The sequence below is a fragment of the Protopterus annectens genome, chromosome 1.part0 (assembly GCF_019279795.1).
Source record: "Protopterus annectens isolate FY-2018-M chromosome 1.part0, PAN1.0, whole genome shotgun sequence".
NCBI lineage: Eukaryota > Metazoa > Chordata > Ceratodontiformes > Protopteridae > Protopterus > Protopterus annectens.
The window spans coordinates 853,510,334-853,533,189 of record NC_056725.1 but is presented as its reverse complement, the minus strand read 5'-3'; the positions used below and the strand labels follow the sequence as shown (position 1 = coordinate 853,533,189).

The 22,856-nt window shown below is 39.8% G+C and overlaps 1 protein-coding gene across 8 annotated transcripts in view; it reads right to left on the bottom strand.

Annotated features, from left to right (window-relative positions):
- The window catches only part of FILIP1 (filamin A interacting protein 1), a 1,235,241-nt gene that overhangs the window by 217,439 nt on the left and 994,946 nt on the right, over positions 1 to 22,856 (bottom strand). For all 8 annotated transcript variants that reach the window (XM_044063667.1, XM_044063671.1, XM_044063673.1 and 5 more), the window contains one exon: positions 962 to 3,776. In XM_044063667.1, the coding sequence (XP_043919602.1) occupies positions 962 to 3,776 (2,815 nt within the window). The remainder of the gene's footprint in view (positions 1 to 961; positions 3,777 to 22,856) is intronic.

The window sequence follows — 22,856 nt, the reverse complement described above, 5'->3', positions numbered from 1 at the left end:
CCCACAGTAAATGAAGATATTATTTCCCCTGCTGCTAATTACAAGTAGTCTTGGAGATATTTTTTCTTGTCTGTATTTTCACTTCCATTACTGTGCAGTTTACTTCCATATGTTGGAAGAGCTCTTCTTTAATGCAATTTCTTAGTACTGGTTTGTAAGAGAAACATTTGGAGGAAAGCCTCAACCACAAATTAAAATGACTAGCCTGGCCTGCTGATTTCTCTTGTTCCTTCAAATCAAATCAAAAAGTGTATTTAACTTCTGACATGAAAATACAAGGCCTCTGCTTTCATTTATTAAATACTTCCTTGTATATATACAACATATGATTCACACCCATAATGTCTGCTAAGGATCACTTATAAGCTTCTCACATATGATCCTGCCAAAGCTGCTGTCCTTCATCTTCAGCTAACCCTTTCTACTTATAGACTACCATTTTGACATTTCCAGTTTGATGCCATCAAATTAGAAGTTGTTTACTGCTGCTGTTGATTTTATTTTCTTAATAGAAAAGTTGCTGCAAAGTACTACCATGAAAGTGAATTAGCTGGTTGGGCTTCTCTTGAAAGCTGAAGAAATACCTTATCCTGGCAACTAGACTTGCTATTGTTAAGGTATTGCTGATGTGGTTCCATACAGAGAACTGCTTAATACTTTTCCTCGCTTTTAACCATTAATCTCGTATTTAGTATATACTACAGTAGAGCTCCAAGATCAGTTAAAGGCTCAAACAGAAGTTATGTCAGTGTTTATCTCTGTTAGTGTCCTGGCAATTTAATGAGTCAGTTAGTCATTCAGGCACTAAGCATATAGCAATCCCCTCAATCACAGACATGCTGCACAAACATGCTCCCACTGAAATGCTTAATTATTTAGATTTCAAGTAGAGTACCTTAATTAACCCAAGCATTTAACTAAGTGCTTTGATGTGTTTAAGGTGCACTGTAATATATCTTACCTGGGATTGTGTGGCCCTTGTAGGTGAAGATGTAACTGGAGTTATTGTGATACTGCTCATCATTTTGTTTGGTGGGCTTCTAGGGGATGCGTTGTTTCTTGGAGAACGCAGAACCGTGCCATTTGTCAGTTCCTTGTGTTCTGCTGTTACATTAATAGGTCTTACTGTTATGATAGGACTGCTACCCTCTGAAGAAGCATTGGATGGTCTCTTAAACTGAGGTCCTAAGTGAATATGGATTTTGTTATCCTCTGTTGTTATAATGTTTGCATTGGAATTGTACTTCCGGACTGGAGTAGGCAATGTCTGTTTTTCTGGTGTAACCTTAAAAACTGTACGCCCCATAGTCAGCTCAGGAGGTTCAGGAGAAACAGAAATTTCAGATGGTACTGCAGAGGTGGATACTGTCATAATCTGTATTGGTGATGCTGGTCTTTCTGGAAAAGAGGTTAGTCCTCTTTCAGGAGATTTTGCCCTTGAGAAGGTAGTTATTGTGATTGGTGACATGGCACGCTCAGGGGATACAGGATTCTCTTTATTTCTAACCTTACTGGGTATAGTATTTGAAGTGGGGATTATTGTAATATGTGGCTTTTGAACCCCTAGGGTTGGAATTACAGTTGTGCTTGAGAAGAAATCTTCTGAACTTGGGCTAGTTATCTCCAGTGTAGCTGTGCTATTCTCATGGTCTGGAGTAACTCGAATATGAAGCGGTTGTCCCTGTTTTTGCGAAAATATCACTTCACCATGATGTCCTGGGCCACTGCTACTAGGACTTGCTTTATCTTGAATAATCTGTGGACAGTTTTCTCGCTTCTTCATCCATGGTATCCATGATTTCCTAAGATGCAGTTCATTTGCTGCAGGAGGGTACCTGTCAAGTACAGCTGGTTTTTCTGTGGGTTTTTTGAGGCCTATCTGTCTTAAATTATTCATAAGATGACTTTCCTCTTGAAAGGATTTTTGTATAAACACTGCAGGTGTTTCTTCTTCAGCTGTGTCATTAGACACTGCATCAGTTTGTACTCCTGTTGATGTAACTGGGACATCTACCATTCTCCTACCATTTACACTAGGTCTAAGTGCTCGACTATAACGTTTTGTGAGTTCCAGTTCTTTACATAAATTAACAACCTCATGTCCCATATCTTTATTTTTGTTTTCTTCCTCAAAGAACCTTTGCTGAAGGACTGCATAGTCAACCTGCATCTGAGAAAGCTGGTCTTCCTTGTTCATAAGTTCATGAATTTTTTCCTTAAGAGCCTGGACCTCTGCTTTTAAATCCCTGCTTCTAGTCTCTTCAACTCGCAAACGATTTCGCAGGTCTGCTTCCTGACTCAGAGCTTCACCTTTTTCAATTGCTTTATTTTTAGCAATCTGGTTCTTCATTTCCTCAAGCTGCTGGGATAAAAGATTTGCTTTTACTTGTTCTATTCTAAACTTCTGCTGCAGTCTGTCATACTCATCCTCCGTTTTAATAAGATCACCTTCAACTACTTCCAGTTGTGCAAGACGGCTCTTCAGTCTTTCAATCTCCAGTGTTAGTTCTTTTATTTTTTCTTGTTGCCCAGATATCTCTGCACCATGTGATAATTCTCTTTTTGTTTTTTTTATTGATCCCTCTTCTACTTCATTTTCCTTATCAAGTCTCTTTCTTAACATCATGAGCTGAGAATTCAAATCGAGCATTTTTTGTTGCTCACTTCGTAATTTATCATTAAGCTCATCTTTCTCTTTGTTAAGGTTACATACTTTGTCTTCCATTTCAGATTTTAGCTTGAGGACTTTCTTGCTTTCATCTATTAATTTTTCAGTTACTTCCATAACCTTACCTTGCTCTATCTTCAAACTCTGACTTAATTCCTTCACTTTCCATTCCTCTTGCCTAATCTTTTCTGTCATGTTTTTTCTTTCATCAACTAGTAAGACAATAAATGACTTCAGCTTTGTCAACTCATCTTTTAAGTTGAGTTCACTCTTTTCTAGTCTATGTTCTGATGACTCTAATTCTTTAACATGCATTTTAACCATTTCTAACTCATTTACCAGATCTTTGGTTAAGTTCTTCTCTTTTTCCAGGTTGAAGTGTAGTTGCCCACATTCGGTTTTACTTTTGTTAAAGGCATCTTCTAGTTTTTCTAATTCTGCCATTCTTTTCTGCAATTTTTCTACCTCATACTTCAGTTCTTTACTACGAAGTTCTTCTTCATGCAATTTCTTTTTTAGTTCTTTGCACTGTGAGTCTGTTTTTGTAATTTCTTCATCTTTACCCTCCATCTCCAGAACACGCTTCCTTAGGTTTTCCAGTTCATTGATTAGACTGGAATTACCGCATTCTCCTTTACTTATTTTGTCTCTTACTTCCTGAAGCTCTTCCTCGGCTTTCCGCAGAGTTTTATTAACAGCCTCTAGTTCCTCAATTCTACGTGACAGCCCAGTGACCTTAAGTCTCAGCTGCCGATTTTGTGATTCTTGATTAGAAAATTTGGCTGTCATGTCCTCATGTTCCTGCAGAAATTTTAATGATTTATTTTCAAGTTCTGCTTCTAGTTTTCTGATTTTGTGTCCCTCCTCATTAGCTTGTACACTTGCAGCTTTTAGCTTTTCTTCCTCTTCTTGAAGTTTTTGTGAAAGTTCTTCCAACTTCTGAGTTTGCTGTCCAATCTGATCAATGTGCATTTGCCTTTCATCCACTAGCATCAGTGCAAATGATTTGAGCTTGACGAGTTCTTCTCGAAGTTTATTGGCCCGTTTACTTTGCTCTTTTTCTTTTCTTGACTGGTATACCTTTTCTTGTTCTAGAAGTCTTTTTAACCTAAGGGGATATAGAAATGATAAATGAAAATAATAGATATGTCTAATGCATATTGACAATGGTTGATACAACATTAACTGAACAATATTTTAATTACATCTTCAACAATGCTAGAAATCAATACTTCTACCATAATAACGTTTCCATTAGAAGAGGTCAAACAATTTATTTGAGACCTCTTTATTTAGGGTCATGCTGAAAGAAAGATGCACATACCACATTACAGTGCCCTTCATTTCTGTTCCTGAACAAGATTATGTCTACTTACTCAAATCCCTCTGCTTTAGCACGCTCTTGCACCTGACTTGGCCTCTAAACCTTTACACTGCATATGTCTTAATGAGTCCCTGACACATTGTAACCTGCAGTTTTCCTTTTCATTCAGTAATCTAGCACCTTATTTATTTGTCTTGACTCTCCTTTGATCTGGCTTTTAAAAGTAATCCATGATAACCCTTACCTTTTATGTCCTGCATAGTTGCTTTTTTATTAAATGCTTTTTAGCTTTTTAAAGCATTACTACCTAGGTTGGTTAGACAGTTGTAAAGTAAATCTTGATTATAAAAATAACAAATATCCTATTTTAAATATCATTCTATAAAATAATCCAAAAAAAGAATTAACATCTTTACCAGAGGGTGAAATAGTAAATCTTGATTATAAAAATAACAAATATCCTATTTTAAATATCATTGTATAAAATGATCCAAAAAAAAATAATTAACATCTTTACCAGAGGCTGAAATATATTCCGCGGTGGTGGTGCTGCGGTAGCGTTGTCACCTCACAGTAAGACGCTGTTCGGTTCGATTCTCAGCTAGAGCGTCTTCTGCGTGGAGACATGCGTGAATAGGCGTACCTTCGTTGAAGGATGTGCGTCAGGGCTGGCAACTCGGCACGTAAAAATCAACTGCCAATCATTAGCGGACCGGAGTTCCGCTGTGGCGATCCCTAACCAGGAAAAGCCAAAAGATGAAACAACAACCAGAGGCTGAAATATAAAACATCCATCTTCTTGGATTTATTAAATGCTCTGCTAAAGATTTCACACTAGCCTGAATTTTGAGGATAAACATTACCATGCAATGACCAGACACATATGCACTAGAGAAGCACATGAAATCAAAAACTCTGCATTCAGTAAAGAATTTAGGCAGGGCATGATTGTTCTGAACAAGGGACTATCAGTCAACTCAAATTCTTTAATGTCTTGAAAATTAGCCATTCAAGTTGGCTAATCAGCTGCCTGTTTTAAACCATTTCATCCCAGAAAAAAACAAAAATACTTGGACACAATTACTATAAGATAAACTGAATTCCACATCACTCAAAAGGTAATTTAAATTCCATAAGAAAGCCACTTTTTCAGGAATAGCCACATTTCTCTGTCCCATACATAACTGCTTTTTTCACTGAGCATCATCTGTAGCAATGGATAACAGCTCACAAATCTGATACTTAGGTTCATAGGTTCATAGATTAGTACTAAGCTAACTGCCCTTTCGAGCCATTGTAAGCCTAGCCAGTTATCTCTTGTGAGACTCAAACCTTGCACCTTGTGTTTGTAAGGCAAACATCTTAACCTTTAGGCCACCCTCCTAACCCTACCATTATGTCACCCCTTATACCACTCTAGATAAATTCAAAAGATATACCTATGATTTGGGGGAGTATAATGTATCTCTTCTACTCCTCCACCTGTGTCCTTCTTGAATAATGAAAACTAACTAAATTTTCAAGATGTAGATATCACTTCAACTAAGTTTCGGTAATGCACAATACTTCTTGCTTGTATAATGTTAATCATGTCTCTTAATTTGTTGTGAATACTGCATGCAGCATAAGTCCTCACTGAGATATTTACCTATAATTCAGCAATATAGAAGGCTACAAGATTTCCTTGAAAAATAATCTTGAAGTACTTTAAAGATCAGTCCTCCAACCAGCTTGACCCTTAATATTCAAATGAAGGTTGCATTTATAGAATAAATCAGTTCTACCTCATATGATGTTAATAGACGGGGTTTATGTTATTGCTCCGTAAAGCACTCTGATCAGAAGTAGCTGCTACTCATGGTCATTTCTGAGTGCAAATGTCCTTCATACCTTGGAAATGGCATCAATTGACTAAAGGCAGCATTCATTCCATTGTCAGAATTGAACTTCATCAGTTTCTGGCATTGTGGTACTACATGGTTAAGTGTGCACAGATCACATTATGTACAATAAATTATAAAGTAATGAACAAAGCAAACAATTCTGACAAAAGTATTAATAAGTTCTTTTGCCTGTCTTCTCTTAGGCTAGAAATTATAACATTCATCCTCGGAATCAAATTAATTTTGCTATCAAAACACTGTATTTCAGAATTGCCAAACATCAGAACAATCATGCCCTGCCTAAGTTCTTTACTTCATTTGATTTTCTGTGCTTCCCTAGTACCTAAAACTTCTTCTCCTTAGAAGGATGAAATGCAAGAAGCTTGTCTTTTGATAACAGTCTTATGCGCATAAGACAAAGTTACATTAACGCTGCACAATACGTCTGTTATATCAGAAATGCAAAGGTAAATACCTGCAGCAAAATGTGGACTATCAATATGTTTCAGTTGCCTGTGGTATGGATACTTTATTTGCCTTCAGTTTCAGGTAACTCAATGCCTTTCAAATTCCTGTTGATTATTTTCTGTTGCCACTGCAATTGCTGCTTCGTCCATTTCTTGATCTTAGGTAAGTACTAGGCAAGCTGCCATTGTAGGCTATTTTAAGCCTAGACAATTTCCCCTTTCAAAGATGAAAATCAAAACATCTACCTTATATCTGTGAGGTAAACACCTTAAATATCATACCAACCTCCAAGCCCAATACTTATTGGTAATACATGCTTCAAATTCTATTCATGTCTACAAAAATAAACATGAAAATAACCCTTGGAAATTCTGGATAGCCATAACTTCTCATTAACCTGAGATCTAAACAAGACCCTAGCCCATCTCCTGGGAACTAAAGAAGACCCTAGCCTATCTCCTGCCACCTCATCCACCCAAATAGCTACCCAATTCAATACCTACTTTACTGAAAGTATTACCAGCTTGACCTCATCCTGTATGCAATCATTCTTCCTTTCCATCAAAAACTCCTCCAAACCCACTCTAACAACTTGCTTTTCTCCTAATATAACCAACTATTGTCATCCATTCACTACCTAAGCCTGACCTAACAATAAAAATTCCTTTTACATTAAACCCAACTCCACATCCTTTATATAAAAAAAAAACTTCTACTGAAACTTAAGCCCTGCTCTACTTCTGCAGAGAACCAACCTGCAGAATACTTTAGACTAGCTAGAGAAGCCATAGCCTATCCAATTAGCATCCTCATTAACAGATATACTCTTGAAACTCATGTCCCTACATTATTGAAAAAGTCCTATCTCACCCCTTTGCACAAAAGGGTAACTCCATTGATAAATCAAACTTTTGTCCCATAGCCATCTTCTCTCATCTCTCGAAAATTCAACAAAAATGGACTCATTACCAGCTGTTTGAACATCTTCTTGTCAACCATCTGCTAAGAAAGACCCAACATGGCTTTTGGTCAGCCCACATTACAACTACTGCCTTATTATTCTTTACTGAAATTGTAAATAAAGGTAGTGGTTCAGGTAAATTCGTCTCTTCTCTATTCCTTGGTCTGTCAAAAGTCTTTCATATTGTCTCCCACTCCAAAGTTCTGCATCAGTTATTCTTACTTGGCCTACCACCTTCCATTATTCAATGATTTAATAGTTATCTTTCTAACGGACAACAAACAGTAAAATGGCAAGGCTCTTTTTCTCCATACCTACCTAATAACATTAGTGCCCCACAAGGTTCCATTCCTGGACCTCTCCTCTTTAACATTTTCTTTATAATCTTCACATCTCTTGTTGTCAAGGATCCCTTATTCTGTATACAGAGGATTCCACTATGATCTGCTAATCTGACACTCTCCAACACTTTCAACATATAACTCAGGAAACATTTACTTCCATTTAGGCTTGTGTCAGTAATGGCCAGCTTTTACTTAATCCCAAGAAAACTAAACATCTTCTATTTACTCTCGAAACATATGCCCCAGAGAAATCCAAGTTTAAGATCCTCTCTTTGAATGATATAGAACTTGAATTAGTCACATGCGCAGAAAATTGTTAGGTATGACTATACTCAGCAATCTTAAATTTGATCTATATATTCACATTATGTCAAAAAAATCTGAAACTCTGAATGCTCTGCAGGCATAAATATTTCCTAAATAGCTTTACAAAAAAGATCTTTGCTACTACCTATCTCTTACCCTGTATTTTGTATGGTGCTCCAGCCCTCGTAAATTTCCAAACCAAGTTGAAAACAAAACTCCAAATATGCTACACTAACATAGTTAAGTTTGCAACTAGTGCCTCATATTGCACCATCACTGCATTGCTCTTCAGTCATTTCATTGGCTTGAACCTCCACACCACCTAAACTACCTTCAGCTGGTTATGTCTCATAACATCATTCAGAAACCAGTATCCTGCCTGCTCTTACCCCATCCTCAACTCCCACCACCCCAAACGTTTACTCAGTTCAGAAGGTAAATAACTGCTATTACACAAACTGAATAAATAGTTTGGAGAAAGTCTGCACTCCTATTCTGCTGCAATGGGCTGGAATTCCTTACCCTCCTCCATGAGGTCTAATCCTAACCTGCACACCTTTCAACACACTCTCAAGGAATTCCTGTTCAAATCTTGGTTCTGTTCTTGCACCAACCCAGGCTAAACATTCTATGTTAAACCTTTTCTACCCTCCCTTGCAACTCAAATCTATCATCCTATCTTCTACTTTCCATTCATACCTGCTTTTTTAACTCTGTCTACTTTATATTGTCCTGTGTCTTTTCTAACTGCTCCAACCTTTCCTCATTTCTTTAGCCCTCACCTATATTGATGTTTTCTCTTATCATTTTCTTCACAACTCATCCTTTCTCTGTCTCTTCTCTTCTTCTGTCTTTCCTCTTCCTATCTCTCCCCACTCAGAATAAAACTTTACTGATTATGTGTCGCAACATCACCCACTGAATACCCTTTTTTAAATATATCTTCAAAATGCTTGATTGTGGTCTACTATAAATTGTAAATAACTTTATAGTTATTGTTAACTACATATTTTACATATTTGTTATTCTATGTACATTTGTTGTAACTTTTTGAAACTTTTCTGTAACGTGTTATAACTTTTGTAGCTTGTATTATATCTGGAGATTTTCTCCCTGGACCTCCACTGAAAATGGGTGCATTCTGACCCAGTAAAACATTTCCAGTTAGCAAATATCAATAAATAAATAAATAAATAAATTATCTAATAGTAACTTCTAACTTACAGACATGGCCTCATCAAGCACAAGTTTTATTTTGAAGAATGGTACAATTAAAAACATTCTACACACTTTGTACATTCTCAGATCATCATATTTAATTAAAGTCTTCAACAAAGAACTGATACAGTGATTCTATCATAAGCATTACATTAAAATTTCTTAACAAAAGAAAAATAATTGCAACTCCTCAGTACGACTCTTTCTATACTCACCGACTCATTTCAGTGGATTCCTTGCATTATGGAAGTTATGACTGAGCATGTGTTCTTATTCATGCTAACAGTGCAACACCTTGTAAAACATAAATTAGCCTTTCAGTCACCATTATAATGACAGGTGGGACAGGCAACTGAATGAACTCTATTGTTTGTCCTTGCCCACTGCAGGGAGGCAGACATAAGAAAAAGACAGAATACTGACATAGAGAAAATACACATGTAAGAGCTAATTATCCTGCCTATAAACTGATTTAAGAACACAGAATGGTGAGCAAAACATGTTTTATGACAGAAGCCCCCAATTAAATTTGCCTGTTATATACCACTATAACTTCTTTTTACTCAAATGCAAAACCATACTATGTAAAATAAACAGCAGATTCACAAGCATTTAATTAAAACAAGTGACGCGGTCAAAATAAATGAAAGCAATATCACTTTCATAAAAAAGTGACCCAAACACTTCTGTTTTAGTCTGTCATTTACAGTTAATGTCAATTTTTACTTTTATTCACCTTTAGTTATTTCAGGGCTTGCTTTTGTCATGTTAAGCTAAAGCAGCTTTGTTGCATGTTTATGAATTGTGTGTCAGTATTGTTACTTCATTCATTTGTAGTTCTGCTACTAATGTGACACTGCACAGGGTAGAGATTGACATAATGGTTAAGGCTTTTACCTCATAAATACAAAGTGCATGGTTTGATTCTGACCTCTGGTTATTGGCTAGGCTTGTAATAACCTGCAGAGAGATAGCCTAGTTTTTTACCTAAGAACCTATAAACACACTGATGGTAATGAAAGTGCAAAAGATAAACATAACCTGAGGTGTTTGCCAAAGAAATCTTCCATTTAATACGAAGCACTTGCCTCTGATGCAACAACAGAAGTAACTAATCAAATGGAAGAGGATTTGAATTACTTGAGATATCAATGATTATAAAACTAATTTTCCATGTACTTAATATCACATTTCATACAGCAGAGTCTGAATAAGTCATAGATGTACAGTTATCCTCTCAGAGTAGTTTGGTTCAATCTTCCGAAATGCAACTATATATATATATATATATATATATATATATATATATATATATATACACTGCTACCTCAAAGCTACCAAAAGGGGATAAAAAGAACAGACAGTAGCCAGTGAGAGTGAGCAGAGTTACCTGCCCCAAGACCATCATTTGTTGGAGACAAAAATACTAAGTATAGGCACATAAATAATTTGCTATGTCTGTGTGAATGATAAATAAATAAACATATAAACAAATAAATAACTGTAAGACAGCACTGAGGGCAAACAGTTGTTCAATATTTTTATTGCATATTCAGATGCAGGAGCAACCTAAGGAGCAGATCAAGAAGGAAAAAGCCCTGTCCTTGCATGGACGATGGTGGACAAGTGCTCTCCTCTCATCTCCCATTACGAAGGCAATATGTATGGCTGCCAAAGGACTGATCTTCACTGGAAAAAAGGAACCAGCAGTGGGAGTTGTGGGAAATGCTTCTTGATTAAAGATTAAATCAAAACTGAAACATCAAAGCCACTGAAATACAACCAACATTTGATGGACAAAAACACTTAAAAAATATATTTTTGCATGCAGATCCAGGTAGCAGTGCACCCTCAGCATGAGTGCTACTTTTACATACCAACTCCAAGGTGGTGCTTTCTTGAGGAAAGGAGAGCGATGTGACATGTGTGAGTGAACCTTTAGTGTGTCATACAGAAGTCTGGCACACAGCAGGAAAAGAAGGCCTAATGGGTCAATGAGAACTGGGGTATAGAATGTCCAGCCGATGAGGCAAAAATAAACTCAGTAAACCAATTAATGTGATCTGATCAGGTTCCTAACCATTTCCTATGAAAGCATTTCTTTTAAAGTGTAAGGCTGTAATAGGTTCATAGGAGATTACTAGGCTAATGGCTTAAGAGCCCTTACAAGCCTAGTGAATATAACCCATTTTACCCAATATATGGTCCCTAGGGGCAAGACAGTGGCAAAGTTTGTGTTCATTCCTTGAGTATCTTACAGATTGTACCTGTCCATAAGGGACATAGGTACTACCCCAGGTATGGATTTACGATTCCCCATCTATTGATCCAAATTGTGTATGAAGATGGCCAGGGAAGGGCTCTGCTTAAAGTGAATAGCAAGCCTGTTCCAAATGCAAAGAAAGCTAAAACACATAAAAAGAATTAGTTAAGAAGGTAAACTTTCTTATGGGTAAATTGTTATGATAGTTAATATACAGTTTAGATGTCAATCTATACAAAATGATTGAACAGGTTAAAGGGTTAATCCTATAAGGAAAGGTGAAGTGACTATATACCATTTGGTAAATACAATGGGCAAAATGAAAAAAAAAAATTGCTTGTCACTTAAGAAAAACAAATTACCAGATGTGTAGTTTGTATTTTATGTAGACTATTTTAAAAAAAAATGTTCTTAATTGCTGATTTATTCCTTAATTTCTCAGGTTAATTATGTACCTCACAAGAAATTTAGAATATTTACCCTCCATAATGTCTTCTGTATATCTGCTCTTCTTGACCCTGATTTTATTATACTTTTTAGGTGGGCACATAGGATTCAGTTAACTTAATGCTCTTATCTAAAACACTCATCTGAATATTCTAATCCACATCTTGCCAGTTATTATTTATAATAATCTCAGTGTCTAATTTTGAACTGCATTCCTTTTGCCAGTGATGTTTTCCTCTTTGGTACCTTATTTAGCAAGTATTCATCAAGTAATCAAACTAATTTGAACCAGTTTTGAACTTATTCATGTGTCTGTTGTTGTTTTCTCTCTTCTTAATTCTATTTTATCCTTTATGTTATATACATATGGGTTTCATACCAAGTGAATGGAAAAAGTACAGTTGTGTACCTACCATAAATGTAGATGTTCAAGTGTATTCACTGTTGCAGTCATTACACTTGGGTTATCCTGCTGACAGGCTACCCGCAGTCGGCCTGAATTCCAAACTCTTGGTCCGGCGTCGGTTGCTGTCACTTCTTCCCTGACGTCAGTGCGCCAGGGGTATAAAAGATGCAGCTGATGCCATTTTCTTCAGTTTTTCTTGCCCCAGATGTCAGGTGCCCCCAAAAGGGTAGGCTAAAAAACATTGCTAATAAAAGCATGCACCAAAATAACAATACCTTCATCTACAAGCAAATACACCACATAGGTTGTATAGGATAGAGAAGTACAGATAAGTCCCAGCAAAAAAAGGGGGATGGGTAACCTGGACTGCAACAGTGAATACACTCAAACATCTACATTTATGGTAGGTACACAACTGTACTATGTTCATCGTGTTTCACTGTTGCAGTCATTACACTTGGGTTGAATCCCAAAGCTGAGGTTGGGCGGCTGGGTCTAAATCGAATTAGGAGTAGCTATAAGGCCCTGCAAGACTGCAGTGGCAAAGCCTGCTCTGGATCTAGAGTAAAGAGGCAAGTGGTAGTGCTTAGTAAAAGTGTGCACTGAAGTCCAAGTTGCAGCCTCCAAAATATCCTTGGTTGGTACTCCTCTGAGGAAGGCTGCTAAGGTGGCTGCTGCCCTGGTGGAATGTGGTCTAATGCCCTTAGGCACTGGTTTACCATGTTGTGAATAGCAGAAATGAATGCGGTGTCCTATCCATTTTGAAATAGTCTGCTTTGAGATAGCCTTTCCTTGTGATCCTGCAGCATATGCCACTAAAAGTTGCTCAGTCTTTCTGAAAGCTTTAGTTTTGTCCAAGTAGAAGTGTAGCTGTCTGTGTATGTCCAAAGAATGCAGAAGTCTCTCCCCTTTATTCTGTGGTTTTGGGTAAAAAGTAGGCAAATGAATGGTTTGGTTAAGAGCCACACTGGACACTACCTTAGGCATAAATGTTGGGTTTGTCCTCAGAGAAACCCTGTCCGGATGGAAGATAATGAAAGGTTCCACAGCCATTAATGCCTGTAACTCTGAGACTCATCTTGCTGAAGTTATTGCTAGGAGCAGAGCTGTTTTTCATGATAAGAATTTTATGTCAGCTGTTTTGGCTGGCTCAAAAGGAGGCATTGTGAGTTTTTCCAAGACAAAATTGAGGTCCCATGCAGGTATTGGTGCTCTCCTTGGAGGTCTTATGTTTTTGGCCCCCCTGAGGAACTGCCTAAGCAATGGATATGAAAACATAGGTGGGTCTGTATTGTAATGAGCTGAAATGGCAGAGGCATGGATCTTAATTGATGAGAAGGATAGGCCTTTGTCCAGCATCTCAGTTAGATATTGTAAAATCTGAGGAATATTTGGAACAAGCGTGTCAATTCCTTGTGCCTGCTTCCAAGCACAGAATCTCTTCCATTTTTCTGCATAAGATTTTCTGGTGCTGGGCCTCCTGGCCTCCAAAATGACATCCATAACCACTTTAGAGAGAGGTGTATTCTGAATGGTTACAGTATCCTCCATGCAGCTAGATTTAGAGTTCCAAGTTGGCTGTGCAGGATCTGATTGTTTTGTTGGGTCAGTAAATGAGGAATTTGAGGTAATGTCCAGGCTGGGCCTTGGGACAAGCTTCTTAGGATTGGGTACCAGTGTTGGCGTGGCCAATCCGGGGCAATCAGTATCATTTGTGGCTTCTCTTGTCTGACCTTTAGGAGTACCTTGGGGAGGAGAGGCAGTGGAGGAAAGGCATATACTGTAAGGTCATTCCAGCTGAATGACAGGGCATCCACTTTCCATGCTTGTTCATGATAAGCCCTTGTGCAGAATCTCTGAAGTTGGCAGTTGTGAGGGGAGGCAAAAAGATCTATGTCTGGGTGCCCCCATTTCCTTGTTATCATGCAGAAGATTTATGGATCTAGTTTCCACTCATGAGGGTCCATGAGGTTTCTACTTAGTTCGTCTGCCAGAGCATTTGTTTTTCTTGGCAGGAATTGTGCTTGCAGGTGTACTTGGTAAGTCAATGCTGTGTTCCACAAAATCATGGCTTGTCTGCAGAGGGGGTAGGAATGTGTGCCCCCCTGTTAGTTTATGTACCACATGACCGTGGTGGTGTCCGTCTTTATCAGCAGCTGTCCTGGATGAAGTAGGGCCTTGAAGGCTGTCAGGGCATTTTGTACAGCTAGCATCTCTTTTTGATTGATGTGTAGATGCCTTTGGCTTGGGGGCCATGTGCCCTGAATAAATTTCCTGCCATGTGGGCCCCCCAGGCATAATCTAATGCATCTGTTGTTAGTGTTTGCCTGGCTGTGGGTAAAGTGAATGGCTGTCCCTTGTTGTGGTGACAGGCCTGTGCCCACCATCGAAACTCCTGTTGTAGGCAGGGAATGAGGGTAATTAATGATTCCAGGCTGTGGCAATGTTGAGTCCAAACACTTTTTAGGTACCATTGTAGTTTTCTCATATGCAGTCTTGCATATGGAATTAGCAGAATGCAGGAGGCCATGTAGCCCAGATCCTGCAGAATTTTTCTTGCAGATAACGGGGTCTTTGTTGCCATGTTTTCGAAGTAAGAAGTCAGATGCCTTTGTTTGTCTGGCGTGAGATAAGTCATCTGGGCAGCTGTATTTAAGCTTGCACCCAGGAATATTATCTCTTGAGAGGGTACTAGTTTTGATTTATTTTCGTTTACTGTGTACCCTAGACAAATTAGTAATCTTTTTACAAATGCCAGATGCTTTAGTAGAATGTCTTTGGCCTCTGCTTGAATAAGGCAGTCATCCAAGTAGGGATATATTTGAATTCCTTTTTGTATGCAAAATGCAATTACTGGTGCCAGGCATTTTGTGAAGACCCTGGGCGCAGTAGATAAGCCAAAGGGCAGTGCAGAGAATTGGTAGTGCTTTGAGCCAGCTATGAATCTGAGGTATCTTCTGCAAGATTGTCCGATTGGGACATGCAGGTATGCCTCTTTGAGGTCCAAAGTTACAAGCCAAGCCTTTTTGCCAAGCATGGGCAGAAACTGCTGTAGAGTCAACATTTTGAATTTCGGAACGTCCAGAAAAGTATTTAGAATAGACAGGTCCAGAATCGGTCTCCATGCTTTGTCCTTTCTTGGTACTAAGAAAAGTCTTGAGTAAAATCCTTGTCCCTGCTCTTGTTGTGGCACTGGCTGAATAGCCCTCATGTCCATGAGGGATAAAACTTGGTTTTGTGCCTCTGCCCATTGATTGTGTGGCAGGTCTGGCATACCATTTGCCTTTGGAAGGGTGTGAAAGTGGAACCTGTAGCCCTGAGAGACTATATTTATAACCCATTTGTCCTGGGTAATCATGTGCCAATTTTGTGAAAAAAAGTGCTAGCTTTCTCCTTAAGGGTGCTGCCAAAAGATAAATGCTTGGCATTGGCAGAGGGAAGTCATTGGGACTGTTTCCTATATGGCTGTGATTTGTCTTCTCCGCTTTTGGAGGTAGAATCACCCCACTGTTTGGGCCTGTATGAGCCCTGGGGCTGTTGTCTGCCTCTAGGGCATCTGTATCTGCCTCTGTGGCCTGTCTGACATGGGAAAGGACCAGTTTTTAGAAGGCCAGTTCCTGCTAAATCTGGGTGGCTGCACCTGTAAGAAATCCTTCACTGTCTGCATAGATTTAGCTTTATCCTCCATTTTCTTCAACACCTCTTCTGCCTTAACACCAAACAAAGTATCATGCTGTAATGGAGCATCCAATAATTTTGCTTTAACATGATCAGGCTGAATCTGTTCTTTTAACCAAGCATGCCTTCTAATGACCGAGCCTGTTACAGCGACCCTGCAAGAGGCCTCCAGTGAATCATAACCACATTGCAAAGTATGTTTTCCCACTTGTTCAGCTCCATGTCAGAATCCTCATAGGGAGGAATAGAGTATCCCTGTTCTGAAGAGGGGTCAGAGGAAATGGAAACCTGATCAGAGGAATCATATTCAGTGTCTTGCCTAGGCCTCTTATCAGGAGGGGGATGGGAGCCCCTGATTAAAGTAATTAGGTCTTCGGCCATTTTGAGCATCTGTTTCTTAGGCATGGAAGTCTGACCTGGAGAATGCTGTACTTGTTTTCTTGTCTTTAAAACTGTTTTAGTCTTTGTCTTTGATGCTGAAGTTGGCTTGATATAGAGCTGTGTAGGTCTGAAAACACCCTCAGAAGCTGATGCCTGCTCAGCGACTCCGGACCCATCTGAGGGATTAGTTTTCGAAGGCCCAATACCTTGAGTATCCAGAGGCCTAGCTGTCTCCACGTGGGAGTCGGAGGCGGCCTGTGGCTCTGAGGTAGTGGGTGTCAGGGGCTGCGAAAGCACCTCACTGAGAACCGGCGAACCAACGAGGCTTCATCGTCGGTTTTGGACCTCGGATGCCTGTCCTTTTCTTTTTCCTTGCACTTTTTATGAACTCTGGTCGTCGGCTGCTCCAACGGCATTATGTATTTAAACCTTCAGCCAAAGTAATAAAAAGCAAAATTGAACAGACGCTTAATAGTACGTTGGTTAAATCTAGCACAAAACAGACAACTAGCAACGTCATGGTCAGGGCCTAGGCAAGGAATACAGTAAGAGTGAAAATCCTTATGAGGTATTTGCTTCCCACAAGAAATACAATTGTTACCTTTTTCTGACATCGGTCTGGAGCAAGAAAAAAGTTTCCCCAACGGGGTACTTAGCTTTATTGAAGACTTCGGATCTGAAATTCAATTTCGAAAATCTCAGGAGTCGGCCGACTGGCACTTGCGAACTGCTTTTGCTTCAGGCACCACGCGGCAAAAAAGACTGAAGAAAATGGTGTCGGCTGCATCTTTTATTCCCCTGGCGCACTGACGTCAGGGAAGAGGGGCCAGCAACCGACCCCAGACCAAGACTTTGGAATTCAGGCCGACTGCGGGTAGCCTGCCAGCAGGATAACCAAAGTGTAACGACTGCAACAGTGAAACACGATGAACATCAGCTACAGTCATTCTCCTGCATAAGGGAGGACATTTCACAGACCCAGCTAATTACAGGCCCATAAGTCTGACCAGCCTCATATGCAAAGCCAAAGAAAACGTATCATGGAACTAATCAATAAGGACATAGGGAACCTCCAAACACTATACCCGTCTCAGTATGGCTTCATCAAGAGTAGGTCATGCTTACTCAGGCTTCTGGATTTTTTTAGAAAAAGTCAACAAAGCAATGGAGGCAAAATGGTACACACCCTATACGTCAACCTGGCCAAAGCTTTTTACACAATTCCCCATTTGGGCATAGCAGGAAAGTTAAATAAACTTGGAATAAATCCCTATGACACCATATGGATTACCAACTGGGTCATGGATAGCATGCAGGAAATCAAAGTAGGGTAAGTTACCTCCACAAATAGACCAGTCACCACTGAAGACACCTAGGGTTCTGTGCTGTGACCTCTCCTGTTTGGCATCTACTTTCCTGAAGTAAAAGCCAATGCCAAAGAGCTCTGGTTGATTATGTTTGCAGACGACTGCAAGCTAGGAGCAGTCTTTGAATCCCCTAATGACTTAGTCACACAACAAGAAGGTTTATCCCAAATAAATAACTAGTGCCAAAATCATGGACTGAAACCACATGCCAAAAATACAATATTATATCCTTTGGGAAGTCATCTACTTCAGGAAACCACCATACTGATGATACACCCCTAAGAGTTGACCAAGTTATTTGGGATTTGTGAATTTATGTGGACAGTAACCTAACTTTTGATCCACGTGTGCTCATTATAAGAAGAAATTCCTTCTATATTGCACAGCTTACAAATAAAGGGATTCTGTCAAGTTCTAGAGATATCATTGTCCCTGTTTATTCAGCCCTCCTTAGGCCATTTATTGAATACTATGCCCCCTTTGTCATATCTGTCCATATGCATGCAACAACTGGAACATCCACAGAGATAACTTGCTAAAACAACACAAGGCATAAATAAGATGTCCTACATGGACCAACTCAAAGTCTTGTCACTATACACTGTATCCCAAAGACTGCTAAGATGTGACCTGCATCTGGCAAACAAAGCATCCTCCAACCCAGTACTTGATGGATTTACTGAACATCAGCAAGTCAAATGACATCAGAAATATTTGCACTAGGGATCTAAACTTCTGCTGTGACATCAACAGAACAGTTTGGAGGGACAAGTATTTTTCAAAGGATACTATTGCTATGAAACAGACTCTCTATATTCAAGTGCAACTTGGATCTATGGATGGGAAACAGAAAATTTACACAAGGACGGCCCCTTGTGCTACTAATGGACAGAGACAGCTCCTAAATGCTTTATCCCATGCATTGTCCTCCTCAAATTATCTATGGTATGTTCTCACTTATCATTAGGGGATAATATATAATTACAATCATTGGATGGGTAAGGACATTCTCTAACTAAACAGAATAGGTTAATTTGAGTAAAAAAGTAAATTGGCTAGGCTTAAAATGGCCCACAAGGGTATCTAGCCTGGACTTACCCATAAATCTAAGAAACTATTTACAAAATAGAAAATGACTTTATGAGTATTGATACTCTCGTTAACAACTTATGTACACCCTTTAAGGATCTGTACCACGTTAGTTCCCCATGTTTGCTCCATATAAGTGTATGTTGTTTATTTTTTTGTCCACCTGACTAGCTCAATGGCTCTGCTATTTGAACTGACCCATTCATGCCTCCTCCAAAGGTATCACTGCCAGCACCACCTGGACAGGTCAAGAGTGATATGACTCATGTATTACTAGGCCAGGGAGCTACTGGTGACAAGACCCTCACCAGAAAGGATAAGAGATTACTCAAATTCATTTGTTCCCAGTATAGGTGGGTCAACCACTGCCACCAGATAAACCTTAAGAGATGAAAGGTGGATGGTAGGGAGTGAGCCGGATAGCACATAAATTGGTTCCTTTCACACCTGGAGCTATTAACCTCCCTACTTCTCTCACTTGAGGTCTGTTATCACTGCATGCTGCTAGGAGGGTGTATGCCCTTATGTATTTACTAATCTCTGGCAAGGTTCATAAAAGGCTGAGTAGTACTTGCTCTGTAGATTTTGACTCAGCATTGGCAATACCCAGTGCTCATACTAGGTGTTACTCAAGTGACAAGCTTCCTACTCCCCAGGATGGGTGAGCCAACAATGGTTACTCACTCCCATCTTCCCCGACTTTCTCCCTCCAGTGCACATGGCATTAATCAAGCACAGGTCATCTTGGGTTATTTATCTTTGATTTTATTGCTACTAACAATGTTTTCATCTCATAACTTTTATAAATTTGATCCAATCAATATGGAAGATAAACTGACTTCTCTCTTCTCTCTTTTGTATTTTTAAATACTGAAGATGTTTAGTCCATTGTTGATCGTTTGATAAGATGATACCTCAATATGTACACTGTTTTACTTTTTCTAAATTTTATATTTTCATGTGCATTTGAGAAATTATCTCTTTACTAATTCTATATCATTACTTTAGTCTTCTTCATATTTAATTCCTACTTCAACACATATGTTTCATGTTCTTCTTAGCTTATCTTTTAGCACTTGATAACTTAACAATATTACCATATTATCAAATATATAATAGGACATAGTTGGCATCATGGATAAAGTCTTTGCCTCCCATGCACAAGGTACAAGCCTCGATTCTGACCTCTGGCCAATGCTTGTTTGGAGTTTGCATGTTCTCCCTGTGTCTCTATGGGGATCCTCCCACCTTCAAAAAACATGCTGAGGGTTTCCATCAGAAACTCACAAACGAAAGGAGCTGTGGGCAACAGCACAGACTCTACATGGTGCCCTATAGGAGGAAGAGTTGTACAGACCAACCATTTTGGGCATCTACTGTGGTGCACAGTATCCTCAAGATAGGAGAACACAGATCACAGACTGAGCGCAGAGGCAGGGCTAACCACTCAACGGTGTAAAATATGGCGCTAGGTAATTTGGTCACATTGACTAATGTTCTCAAAAAATGAGCATGAGTAGTTACCAGTCATAAGTGGGTTGAGGAGCCGACCTATGCCAGAGAGCCATGCTAATGGTGGGAGGGGTGTATGGGCCCCTATTGGCCAGCGTGTGAATGTTATAAAGCCCAGTAGTCCTGGGTCAATAAGCTACTGCCCGGCTGGTGTCTAGTTGCCCAGCCTGGGTTATCTGGGATAGCTCTGTTGAGTGAAAGGTGGGTGTAAAACCAACCAACCTGCCAAACATGAACTGAGAATTGCTACACTTAATGTAGGTTCACTGAAAGGATACAGCTTGGAAGTGGATGGCATGATGATATGGAGGAGGCTGGACATCCTATGTATCCAAGAGACAAGATGGAAGGGCAGTGCTGTAAAGAATTAATGACAGACTCATGGTAATCAGACTTCAGTGTAATGATAGGGCAGTATTCATAATTTCAGCCTGTGCCCCATAGCAAGGTTGTGATAGTGAGGGAAAGAGCGCATTCAGACAGCAGTTGCAGGACCTATTAGATAAAGCAGGAGAACATGAACTGATGAGGATAATGGTTGACTTGAATGCACATATTGGGACAGACAGAACAGGATATGAGGACTGCCTGGATCCACATGGGTGGGGCAAAGGAATAAAGGAGAGGCCATTCTAGACTTTTGTCTGGCAAATGGCTTGATAGCAGCCAACACATGGTTCAGAAAGACAGACAGTCACAACATCACATACAAGAATGGCCAACATGCATCTCAGGTAAGAAAAGGGCACTGGGATAGAATCAATGATTGCAAAGTCATCCCCAGTGAAACAGCCCACAGCATAAACCACTAGTTGCCACAATCAGCTGCAAGCAGTGGTTAGAGAAGGTTCCAAGGTCAACAGAGATCAAGTTGAAGACCTGGAAGTTGACTGGAGAGAAAGTGCAACAGCTCGAGGAATTACTCAGAGCTGTAGCACCCAAAGAGGAGGAAATAGGTGGAGTTGAAGAAGAATGGCAGTGCCTAAAAACAGCATGTGTAAGGACTACAGAACTGATATGTGGCTGAGCCAGGTATGGAAATAAGGTTCATAAGAAAAGCTGGTGGTGAAATGCAGAAGTCCAGGAAGTGATCAAAAGAAAGGAGGAAAAAGTGGAAGATAGAAAAGGAGGACCAGGAGGAATACTGGCTGCCTAACAAAGAAGCTAAGAAAGGAATTGCAATATCAAAGAACAGGGCATTGGACGCACTCTACCACCTTCTGGAAAGTGACTCAGTAGGTGGCACAAAGAAACTATATCAGGTTATAAGGCAAAGGCAGAAAGATAAGAAGATAGTCAGACACCCTTCATAAGGGATGCCAGCAACATGCTGCTCACCAGTCCACAGGATATCAAAGGCAGATGGAAGGAGTATTTCCAGCAGCTTCTGACTGAAGAAAACTCCACAGAAGCTGTACTACATCAGAAACAGCCTATAATGAGAGAAGAAGAGGAGCCACCCTAGAAGAACTAAGAACAGCACTAAGGAAACTGAAGTCAGGGAAAGCAGTAGGCTTACATGTGAACACAGCAAATATGATAAAGATGCTGGGTGAGATAGGGGAGAAATTGCTCCTGAGGATACTCACAGCAGTGTGGAGAGAAAAGTATATCCCAGATGACTGGAATAAGCATATTCATTCCAGTGTACAAGAACAAAAGGGACATCCACAACTGTAGGTGGTACAGAGGCATCAAACTCCTGTCACACTGCATGCAGAGTAGTAGAATGTAAGATGGGAGATGAGCAGTTTGGATTCAGATCAGGATACAGCACAACTGACCTAACATTTGCAGTGAGACAGATAGTTGAGAAGAAGCTAGAGATAAGGAAAGAGTCCAACTGGGCATTCTTAGACTTGGAGAAAGGATATGAATAGGTCCCAAGAAACACTGGTAGAATTAGTGCAGGTTATGTACAAGGAACAAACGACTCAGGTATAAACAGTGTCCAGTCTCACAGAGGGGTTCCAGTGGGAGTGGGTATACATCAGGGTTCAGCTCTGAGCCCACTGCTGTTCATACTGGTGATGGACTACATTAGCAAACAGGTTGGAGGGGACGGATCAACAAAGCTGATGTATGCAGACAATGTGGCAGTGCAGGCAGACTCTGAGCTTGAACTTCAGCAAAGGACAGGAGAATGGAATGCAAATCTGAAGGCACATGGGATGAAACTAAGCACAGATAAGACTGGTAATGGTAACAAGTTGGGAAAATCAGAAGAAGCTGAGAATTGAGATAGAAGGGAAGACAGAGGAACAGGTTAACAGCTTCAGGTATGTGGGAGGGGTGGCAGAGGAGAAGGGAAGTCTGAATGAATAGGTCAAAACTAGAATCAGAGGGGCTTCAGCCAAGTGACATAGAGTGTCAGGTGCAGTGTATGACAGAAGAATGCAAAAGAATCTGAAATAGTAAGATCTACAAAGCAGTGGTACGACCAGTACTACTGTGTGGTACTGAAAACTGGGCAGTAAAGGCAGAGCAGATGAGGAAGCTAGAGGTGATGGAAATGAAGTGCCTGAGAAGGGTGGTAGGATG